Genomic DNA, 12,583 nt, shown 5'->3' with positions numbered 1-12,583 from the left:
TTATCATATTTTCTATGATACAATGGATCTTTCTAATAGATCAACAAGAGCATATAAGTATGTTCCTATTATTGTGAACAGAAAAAAGGAAAAAGAAAGCTATGCATTATTGAAAACACTATTTCTCTTTAATGTAGTGGACCCAATGTAGGTTTGGGAAGGATATCGTATATGCAGTCTTATATTTACTTTGTGAAGCTAAGAAATTTATTTTTGATAGATTTTTCGCTTAATTAAAATATATAAAAATAATAAATATGTAAAGTAAATATAGTATAAATCATGTTGAAAATAATAAAAAAAAGAACAATAGCAACAATAAAATAATATAATAACTGAAGCAAATAATACATCAAGTAATATTGTGATATTACATACTAGAAATATGAGAATTTTTTGACAGATAATATTGTGATATTACATAATAGAAACGTGAGAATTTTTTGACAGATGTCCAATAGGAAATCAATCAGAATTTAACTCGTCGGTAATATTCAAAAGAAATTCTTAATTTTTTTAGTAGTATTATATCTAGAATTTGGATAACTCTATATCTCCACATAAATAAAAAGTTAAAATTTTGAATATATATTGCTAAAATTTGACATGCTTAAATTATATCTTGATTATGATACAAAAAATGGATGTATGCAAATATAGTGATTACTCTATGTTAGTCAACATCGAATCCACATAAAGTGTTAAGTGCTGTGTATGTAAAAGGTATGCAAAAGTCTACTAATTCTAATCTTTCTTAATTAAATTCTAATCTACCTACTTGAATAAAATGGAAGTTGATGTAAAACACAGATTTAACTAATTTAGATTTATACCGCATGAATTCCTCTTAAGTAATAAAAGTGTTTTTGTCAAAAAAAATAATCATATTGAAAATTCAAATTCGAAATATATTATTAAAGGTGGAAAAGTTTATCCCTATACCACATCTTTTTTCATATTTTATTACCCTTAACAAGTGGATCAAGTGGATCCACATATGTCCATAGGTTTTTCATCCCAATCTAACAAAAACCAATTGGAAAATGGAAAAAAATTCCCAAGAAAATAACACCAATAAGGTCCAAAATTTGTTTGCTTATTGTCCTTATCATACTCCATTCTAATTGGCTAATCAAGTTTTGACTAGAAAGAATCTAATAAGAATAATAGTTTGTTAAAGTTGCACAAACAAGATAAGAACTAAAGGATATTCCCACTCCTCAATGACCTTATCCCCCCCACCCCCCCACCTCCCACCCCATGTAATAATCCATTGAATGAAGAAATAATAAGATAGTGATTTTGCCTAAAATATCCTATAAGGATGGCCTCACAATATATTCATATATACTTCATACTAGGTATGGAAGTCCAAAATAAATAAATAAATCAAAACATGACAAATTTTAAAAACCTCCAACAATTATAAATTGGGCAGCCTTCTCCTTGAAAACATTTCAAGCACTCACACTTCTCATTTTCCTCCCTATAGAATTAAGAAAATTTAAATCCTCTGTAATTCCCTCTTCTCTTAATTTCCTTGCTTAGTTAAACCATATAAATACCAATTCTTTTATATATATAAAGAAAATGGATGGAAAAATTAGTTCTGATCTTCCTCCTGGCTTTAGGTTCCATCCAACAGATGAAGAATTAATCATGTATTATCTTCGATATCAAGCTACCTCGAGGCCATGTCCTGTCTCAATTATCCCCGAAATTGATATCTACAAGTTCGATCCCTGGGAATTACCTGGTTAGTACATATACTCGAAAATCTTATTTAAATTCGAAATATATATGTTATTGATGATTAATTAATTATATTCCCTTTGTGTAGAAAAAGCAGAATTTGGAGAAAATGAGTGGTACTTTTTTACCCCTAGAGATAGAAAATATCCAAATGGTGTTAGGCCAAATAGAGCAGCTGTGTCAGGTTATTGGAAGGCTACTGGCACTGATAAAGCAATATATAGTGCATCTAAATATGTTGGAGTTAAAAAAGCTCTTGTTTTTTACAAAGGCAAACCACCAAAAGGTGTCAAGACTGATTGGATCATGCATGAATATCGTTTGATTGATTCAAAGTCTCAAACTACTAAGCAAAGTGGATCTATGAGGGTAAGAACATCGTTAATCTGTCGCTAAATAGTCATTAATAACTGATGATATTTTTCAATAATTTGATTGTAAATAGAGTTAACAATGGATTTTTGTTATTTAGCGAGAAAAGTATTAACTATGAATTTTGTTGCTAACATTTCTGATAAGTCCTTCGTTAATCTTTTGTTAAATAGTATTAGAGATGATTTTTAACTGTTTAGCGACAGTAGTTGTGCATTTTCTAATTCAGATTTTTTTGTATCATTTGTATTTATTTGGCTCTATTTAGACTCATTTCTTTCTTTTGATGACGGATCAAACTAATATTCTTTTTTATTTCTTTGGCATTTTTCAGTTAGATGATTGGGTACTTTGTAGAATTTACAAGAAGAAGAATTTGGGAAAAACTATAGAGATGATGAAAGTTGAAGAAGAAGAGTTGGAGACACAAAATGTGAGTACAAATAATACAATTGAAGTTGTTAGTGGACCACAAACAATGAAATTACCAAGGATTTGTTCATTGTCACATCTATTGGAATTGGATTATTTTGGGTCAATTCCAACATTACTAGGTGACAATTTATTATATGATGATGACCAAAGTTACACAATGAACAACGTTAGTAACACAAATAATGTGGAGAAATTTCAACTAGGAGATCAAGTATCATCACAACAACAAAATACAAATAATATTACAAGTAATAATTGTAATATTTTCTTCAATTATCAGCAGCCACTTTTTGTGAATCCAACATTTCAATTCCAATGACAATCAGTGGAGGAGGCAAGATATTCATCAAAAGTGTTCGAAGTAAAAGGAGGGTGAATATGCAAATATATATCAAATTTGATCTTACATGTACAATGTACTTTTTCAAAGAAGGATTCAGATGACCTCCTTCCGCCACCCTAATGAGAATATAATTTACATGGAGGCTATTGGATGAAAAGGTGACATCAGAAGTTTATGACAACAATTGTAAAATATAATTAAAAGTTGTGTCAATGGTATTATATTAGCAAGAAATCTAGTAGTGGGGGGCAACAAATTGTTGTTGTATTATATTAGAATTTAGTTTCTCAGCTTGTATTTGAAAAAAAAAATAGCTTGTGAAATTTTAATAAATATTTTTCAGCAGTCTACCTTTGATTTTCTTTTATTTTTTTATTTTATAATGAATTGTCAAATTGAATAGATTTTGGAATCAAACTTCAACTCTACTCCTTTTAAACCTCTATTCATATTATTTTCCCTATAGTTTTTTTTGTCTTGTGATTGGTAGAAAAAGGATAGTTTTCATTAATGTATTACCTAATTCATTACTATAGGCTTACAAAAAGGAGACTTATTTTTAAAAAGTCAATTATCTGATGTAAATCCGCGTAGAAAAAATTAATTATACTATTAAGATAGACTTTGGGATAATATCGAATTGAACTATCCAATGATTCTATAATTAGTTAATATTTTTATCAAATTTAAGAATTAATAGTTATCATAAAAAAAAAAACTAGTACATGATTATCTCTTAGCTGACTTAAGTGTGGAAATTATTTTTATATTATCATTCCTACGTAAAACTTAAACTCATATTAAAATTAATAAATATAATAATATTTGAACATCCAAAATTTCTTCTACTACATGAACGTGTTTTAAGTGAGGAATGATTAATCAAGGAAATCAGAGAACAATTTTCAATTATTTTTTTCTCCACAAAAAGGAGGAAAAAAGAACAGAGCAATAGGAAGAGCATAAATCACAACTAGAAAAAATAGGTTTTTTTCTATTGAAAAATATTCAGTGACTATACCACCAATAAATATTTTGATTGAATCAATGAGAAAAATAATAATAGTATTTTCATATGAAAAATTAGCAATCTTTCTAGTATTTCAATGAGAATATGTTCTCACCATATGTTTTTTCGATGAGATAGTTTGGTGGAAACAAAATAAAAAATCATGCTTTATAACACAAAAATTTCATTGCTTCACGATTAAAAAAATATTTTTATTTCTAATAGTGTATTGTTGATAAAGTGAAATACTTTAAATTATATGCATCGTCATCCCTATAAAATAATTTATTACATTATAATTCATAAATAAATTACCTATTATAATTCAATATGAATCATAACGAGATAATTTCGATCTCTTCATTTTTAATCAAAAATCTTATATTCAAACTTTAATCACTAGACACTGACAATAAAACTTTTTTATAATATATTATTTTAAATTATTCAAACTTCAATATAAATATCAAACCGTCAATCAAATAAAAGAAGAAAATACTTGGACAATTTTGACAAAGAAATGAAGGAAGTGGACTGTGGGGGTCTAAATATGGCCACTAAAAAGAGAGAAGAAAAAAAGACAGTTAGGTGCATGCATGGCCCTTTTAAAAAATCAAAATATCCCATCAGCTCGATGGTGACATTTTTGGATTATTTTTTTAAAAAATTTCTCACTCAATGTTAAAGTTGGTAAAATCTCGAATAAATTTGAATTACATATTACAAGATCCATTTAAAGGTAATACTTCTAACCTAATTTTCATCATACTAAGCATTTGAATTTGAGATTTTTAATTAAAAATAAAATAGTTTCATTACTACACGACAACTCATGATTTTTGTACTATTTTGTTAACTTAGTAGGCGTTTATCATAGATTTCACATATTTATTTTATTTTAAATTTAATAAATTAAAATTATATTTAATTATAATTTTTGTAAAACAGAGAAGACAATATTTTATTTGAAATTTCTGAAGATAAAATTAAAAACTATGTTTGAAATACTTTTTGAATTTTAAATTATTATAAAATCCTGCCGAACGGATTATTGCTATTGGGTTGCTTTATTCGTTTTTTCTTTTTCTTTTAACGTCTAATCTTCCGCCGAAATTTTCTTCTAAAAAGGACAAAGTCTTTGTTGAAACATTTTGGATAAGATCAAACTTTCAGTTCAATGAATAAGGTAGCATTTTATTTAGTATGAAAGGAAAATACATTTCACATTAATATAATAAAAATATTTTAAAATATTAGAGATCAAGATTAAGAACATGTTTGGAATAAAATTTTAATTAATAATTTTAAATAAAATAAAAATATGTTTTGAAGGTAAAAATCATAAATTATAAACTTATCCAAATAGGCTTGAACACAATAATGTTCACTTTGTGCATTGTCAATTATACAAAAGGGGAAGGAAAACTCCCTTTTGACCTTTCCATTGTCTCATATATAACCTAGTAAGATCTAGTGAACACAAGAATATGGGTATACTGGACTATTGGTTACGTGTTGTTGATTTGTGTGTTGTTGTCGTGTACTTCTTTCGTTTCAAAATATTTATTTTATTTTTTATTCACATATTATTTAAGAAAATATTAATTAAAATTTATTTTTATTTATATTTTAAAATATGATCTATTTTTATTAAATATTTATTCTGTTTATTTATTATAATTGAGATGTTTATAATATTCAAAATTCAATCAATCTTGAAAATGAAATAGACAATTGACATATCTTAAATCTAGCCTATAATTCTTCGCAAATTATAATAACCGCTGTCAAAAATAAAACTATTTTTCTTATATACAATAGCACCCCCTCTATCCTCCTTATTCAAGTAGTTCAAGAGTGAAAGGGTATGGTGAGAAAAAGAAAAAAAGATATATTTCAAAGATATTCTATCCATAAAGATAATTTTTTTTTATATGGCAATACTAGATTGGCTAGACAAGAGAAAAAATAAATTCAATAATAGATAAAATTGATAAAACTATTGCTTTTGCCAGTATAGCAACAAGCACGAATTGACAGCAAGGACTCAATTGAATGATCAAATCATGGATTGCTTTCATTTATGGCCTTCTTCAACCACCTTGAGCCGGATGATTAAAAGCGTAAAAATTCTGAAAGTAAAACAATAAATCAAAAGATGGCACCCTCTCATTTGATCAGCTGTCAAACAGTAAATTAAGACTAAACGCACGAATGGTTGGTCAAATATTCTTTAAATTGCCAGTGAGTCTATCTATCTTTTTAGTTGCCGTCCCAATCTCATTCAACAAAATGTTTTCAATGGCGTACACGAAATACCAATAACAATATTACTCCTCCAGTTATCGTTGAACACGTGCTCAACTTATTACTCCATTTAATTAAGTAAGAGACTAATATAAACAAATCTTTAATTTTATATTGTAAGGTCAATCATATTAAAAAGATAAGCTTTTTTAAACTGTGAAATTTAAGTCCTATTTGTTCATACAAATTTTCTTCTTTTCTAAAAGACATTTTAAGAAATTTTTTGATTGATTTTTTGGATAGTTTTTTAAGATGAATTTTACAAGAGAAAAGATTATTTTTTTTCACTCATGACACTTCAAAAAAAAATCAAATAAAATACATATTCAAATACAATTTTAATTTTTAAATAAAGTCAACTTTAAGTCCAAACGCCTATTTAGTAATAAAAAAAAGTAAGACTGATCGATAGCTACTACAATAGGTAAATATAAGCTGATAATATAAAGATTATGTAGATAACTATATATATGGGTATTAGGCTAAGCTTATAATAAATATAATATATATCCTAAGTTTTTTCATTCTTTAATTTTTAAAATAATTTTCTAATCATTATCCATACATTTCTGAGCTGTCATTTTCTATATGTTCTATTTATAGCTAAGCCCCACTCAATGAATATGAGGCTATTAGTCTAATCATTAATCCAACTATGTGGGAAAATGAGATATGAGATTATTTTGGTTGTGATCATTCAAGCAAAACTAATTTCTTAAAAATAGTAAAACAACCCGTTATAATTGATTAAATTATACTTATTGCTAAAGATTATTTATATAGATATTGTATACAATTTTTTTTATAACAATATTTTACTATAATAGTACAAGGTCTTTTTGAAACCAATATACTTTTCATGTTATGTTATTTTATATGTTCTTTATATAACAATATTTTGCTATACATAATAGTTGATCAAATAGATATATATCCTGCATTCTTCATAACTATATTTTTTCAATGCGAATTTTACACGACATAAAAGAAGCCACTCATAAATTCTTTATATCACCAGGTTAAATTGATCCGCTTACGTTAACAAGTAATTCTTCATAAGAAAATTAATAAACTTAAAAAATTGAAAAACAATATGCTATAGATGATTAGATTATATCTATTGCCAAAGATTATCTAGATGAATAATGTATACAGTCAAATCTCTTTATAACAATCATTTTTTTATAACATATTTTATTATAGCGGTCAAGTTCGTTTTTAGAATCGATATAAATTTCTTTTGAAGTTATATTATATGTTCTTTATATAACGATATTTTGTTACAATGATCAAAAAAATATACAGGCAAATAACACCGTTACAAAAATGTTTAACTCTATAAATTTAATCCTTACATCAAGATTAGTCATGGTGACAAGAGACTTACGTACACACTAACAGTCACTTTGGCACACCCCAATAATTACCCAAAAAGGGGAAGAAAACTCCCTTATGACCATTCCATTTTTTGATAACCTGATGACTTAATAATTATATTGAGCACAACAACATGGGAGTATACGTAGTGCCAATGTTTTGTTGATTTTTGTAGTGTTGTGATGGATGTTCATATACACGTGTTGAAAAACGATACATTTTTAATTAAGCGATTTATATGAATCATTTCTTTTTATAGATTTTTTCTTATTTATATAATTCTGTATTTCAAAAAAAAAATAGTTTTTGAATTGTGACTAGATGCATGCATGTACTATCTCATAAGTCAACAAGTGTGGAACTTCCTAGCTAGTGTCGTTCACGACATATACTATTCCTAAATATACACATTCTCTCATAAGACAAACTAATTTAATAATTATCCTAAGGTCTTTGTTTTTTTCCTTAACGGGCAATTAAGTAACAAATTGTAAGAATAAAATGAGAGAAGATCGTTTGAACCTTGTATATTATAACGATTCATCAGGTCATTTTGAGAATTAGAGTTTTTTATTTTATAAAAGATTTATATCATAAATTTTAAATGGTATTTTAGATTATTCGATAACTACGGTTATTTAATTGAGGGGTGAATTTAGATTACTTATTTAATTAATGGACTAAAGTAATAATATAATTAATACTCTATACCACTTATTCTATATTTATTAAAACAAGTTAATAAGTTTTGTCACTTTTAATACATAAGAAATTTAGAAAAGAAAAGAGAAGAGAAGGGTTTAGGAGAAAAACTTACCTGCGCCGGACGAAGAGAAGACCGAATGTCTCTTTAAAAAAACTAGTTCAGGTAATACTCAACAAACTTAATTGAATGCTATTAATTCCTAGGATTTGCTAGCATCTGATTATACTATTAGTTGGAAGGGACTAAACCAATTACATGAATGTTGTTTCTGAGGTTGTCAGCCAAAAACGGGCAACCAATTGTCATGGATGATAAATAATTAGGTGAGTCTTTGAGTAAGGAATTAAGTATGCCAATGATTAGGATATAATGAAATTATGATGGGTTAGAAAAGATAAGATGCTAACTTAAAAATTAAGGCATATAGGTGAGTGTACAAGGAAATTTGGGTGGGTTAATTATGTGTGGTTTAGACTTTAGGTACTGTTTTGTGTAGTTAAGTCCTAGATTGCGTAATTGTCTTCGATTTTTTTTTTATAGTTATCACATTATAATTCAAGTTTTGATATATTGAGAGAGAAAATTAAATAATAGGTGTGGGTCAAGGCTAGACATATAATATTGGTGTCTACGGACTCAGTTGCTTACGAATATTATATACTTGTTAGATTGAGAACATTTTGAGGCATCGAAGAAAGGAAAATCGCCAGTGAATTAGCTTGCTTGATTCGGTTCTTCGGTTGAGGTAGGTTATGATTTATTTTATATCATAGATAGACTCTTAATAGTAATTGATAGTCATTGAGTAATGTGTAAAGTTTACTATGCATTTAATTGTTGTGGTTTGGATAGTTGGTATGTTGTTGTGATTGGTTTGAAATTCCAAGACCGTGGAATTCATAATCTTGAACTTGCCCTATCAAAAATGGTATGTTGAATAAAAAAGGCTTGATAAAATATTGTTAATGAAGTGAAATGTGATAACAAAGAATGATAAATTAATTATAGTATGTTCGGGTGTCATGAGCCGACATGATATAATTGGATCGGGTGTCATGTTCCGGCATGGTATACTTGGATTGGGTGTCACGTTCCGGCACGACATACTTGGATCGGGTTTCACGTTTCGGCACGGTAATATTAAAGGAAAACACATTAAAATGACTTAATGCTACCCAAACTTCAATAACTCATTTCCAAAAAGAGAGTGATGTGGAGGCTTGCGTCCTCATGTATGATCTTGATATTGTTGATTGGTTATGTAATTGTTCATTGTGTTGTCACTTGATCTTGATCTTATTGGTTGTCATCTGTTAAGTGTTATGGTTGATTTTTCGCTATTACTTTATGCATATTGATTTCTATTTTGAGTCGGTCGATGATACCTACTCAGGACATGTTGTCCTATACTGACCCCTACTTGTATTTTTCTTTGTTTTATTTTGTGAAGTGCAACGAGTGTTTCATCGACTTCGACTCGACTTCAACTCTAGCCAGTGTCCAGAACATCAGGTTTCAGGATAAGCTATTCCTTCTAACTCGTGTTGGATTCTCCCGGGCATGGCATGATGTCCTTAGTTGTCGGACACATTAAGTTATTTATTTATTTTGATGTTTGATATTTTCAGACTTTGTATTTTAGAATTAGACGTCCTTGAAGTGATGACTTTCAGATTTTGGGAATGATATGTAGTAGACTCTAGTGGATTGTTATTTCTTACTTTAATAAAGTTTGAACTTCCGCATTATTATCGTATTTTATAAGTTGAACAATAAATATAAGTTGGGATTTGTATCGTTGGTTCTCCCAGCTAGAAGGTTAAGTATGGGTGTCACTCGTGGCCCATTTTGGATCGTGACACATATTTTGTGTGAATGGTTTTAGGTGTACCAATCTATAAGTGTGAAAATATGAAAGAAGGTGTCCAGAGGGGGACGAGAGATAGACTTAAAATTATATGAAAAGAAAGATATCTGTGTTTGGTAAAGTTTTTAAAATTAACTTATTTTGATAAGCACATCTTATCAAAAAATTGTTGTAAAAGTACTTTAATCGGGGAAAATAACATTTAAGGCTTGTTTGGAAAGCCATCTAGTAATTGGAATTGGTGTAATTATTAGGGTAATAATTTTTAGCCTAGTAATTATACAGTCTAGTAATTACGATGACCTGTTTGTTTGCCATCGTGTAATTTCAGTGTAATTACAATTGTTCTATTTGATTGCACAAGTGTAATTACAAGATTTTATTGAATTTTAAAAATAAAAGTTAATTTTCTAAATTTAAATTTTATATTAGACAAATAAGGATCTTTATAAATGATATTAAATTAAACATTAATTAATAAACATATTTTCTTAACTAATATTATAAAAAATAAAATTTATTTATATTTTTTAAAATTAGTATATTCTAAATAATTTAATCAAATAAACTAAAAGTATAAGATTTTTATGAGCATCATGAAATGTATCTTTGACAAATATGTTAATATTATAAATATAATGTCATAAAATTATTAAAACATTTGACAAAAAAATAATCTATCAAGTTTAACTAAAAAATAAATATTTTGCAATGTGAAATATCAAGTCAATAGTACTAAAACAAATGAAATTGAAAATATGATATAAATCCTAAATTCAAAACAAAAAATTTAACATAATGCTCTTATATCAAATTTTAACACAACGTACATAAATATGACTCTAAAAATTAGAATACTAACAAAATTATTTTAAAAAACAAATAGAATAATTAATTAATAAATAATATAAAAAATTACATGGAATGAAAAAGTAAATGTTGAGAATAAAAATGAAATAAAATATAAATAAAAAATAATTATATATATATATATAGAAAATATTAGAATAATAAAAATATTTTATAAAAAATAGTACAAATAAAAAATAAATTAAAATAAAAAAAATATAAATATAAATAAAAGAAGAATTTTTAAAAGATTCATGTAATTACATGATGTAATTACACCAATTTCTTACCTTCCCTTGGGAATTGAAAAGTGTAATTACTCTCATTCAATTATACTCAATTCCTCTCTTATCAAGTAATTATTTGATCTACCAAACATGTCAAAGAGTGTAATTACACTCAATTACATCAAATTACAATTACATTATGACTTTCCAATCATGCTCTTTATGTTTGGTTAAGTCATTTGTGAAAGAATTTTATTAGTAGTTTATGTTTGGCCCAATATTTTCAAGAAATTCATGTTGGTCAAACGTTTTGATTCTCTAAAAAAAGTGTGTTTTTCAACTAAATATTTTGGAAAAATTACGCGGATAAATAAATATATACTAGTTAATTAGTTAATATGGCTATAGTTTGAATTAATTATGGCTTGCGACAAACATCTAGCTGTAATTACAGTTTGAGTTTTGTATAATTCGCGCGATTATACAAACGTTGTGCGCGAATACAGTTTGAGTTTTGGATAATTCACGCAATTTGTACAACTGTTGTGCGCGAATCAAATTGTATAGCGAAATATACAAGCGTTGTGCATGAATTGTATAGTGAAATATGCAAACGTTATACAAAAACTGCGAATTGTATAGAGAATTATACAACATATACAAACACTGTGCGAATTATACAAACGTATACAAATACTGCGCGAATTATACAAACGCTGCTATAACTATAACTACGAATTATAATTATCAAACTATATCTATGAAGCATAATTAATATATTTTTGAGTGGCTATATGTAAAAATTCTCCAATATTTTTCCATCTTAAAAGCTTTATCGAACAAATTATTGTCCCGTTAGACTCTTATGCCAATAGAAAATACACAAAATTTCAATTTTTTTATTTTTTTTAACTTTGTTAAATGTTGGACTAACATGAATTTAAATGAAATCATAATTAGTGATGATTCATATATGTGACCTAATTCAGTTTTTATTATGATTTGTTTTAGATTATTTTCTCATCTGTCATTTTCTGTAAGTACTATGAATAGCTAGCCCCACTTGATGGCATTACAGGTGTGGCTGTAAAGCAATTATTATTAGTCCAACTATGTGGGTGCTAGAGAGACATTAGATTGTTTGGGCTGTAAAGCAATTATTCATGCACACTCAAGAATGTATTTTTTTTGCCTAAATTGCTTTAATTCTCTTTATGCATGAAAATGATTTATGTTTGTTTAAGGTGAAGTATTCAATTCCTACATGTATGTTTGGCTTGTGATGGCATTTTTATGTGAATGATGAGTTTTGGATGAAAGAAAAGAAGCCAACTAGATT

General features: G+C 27.2%; 1 protein-coding gene across 1 annotated transcript; it reads left to right on the top strand.

Moving 5' to 3' along the window:
* The first annotated feature begins 1,370 nt into the window (after positions 1-1,370).
* LOC129880164 (NAC domain-containing protein 1) lies at positions 1,371-3,369 on the top strand. The gene is made up of 3 exons (XM_055954091.1): positions 1,371-1,756; positions 1,841-2,121; positions 2,459-3,369. The coding sequence occupies exons 1-3, from the start codon at positions 1,591-1,593 to the stop codon at positions 2,876-2,878; spliced, it is 867 nt and encodes a 288-aa protein (XP_055810066.1). The 5' UTR covers positions 1,371-1,590; the 3' UTR covers positions 2,879-3,369.
* The last annotated feature ends 9,214 nt before the right edge of the window (positions 3,370-12,583 follow it).

The sequence above is a fragment of the Solanum dulcamara genome, chromosome 2 (assembly GCF_947179165.1).
Source record: "Solanum dulcamara chromosome 2, daSolDulc1.2, whole genome shotgun sequence".
NCBI classification, from domain to species: domain Eukaryota; kingdom Viridiplantae; phylum Streptophyta; class Magnoliopsida; order Solanales; family Solanaceae; genus Solanum; species Solanum dulcamara.
Note: the sequence above shows the minus strand (reverse complement) of the source record. Positions and strands in the feature narration are given on the sequence as shown.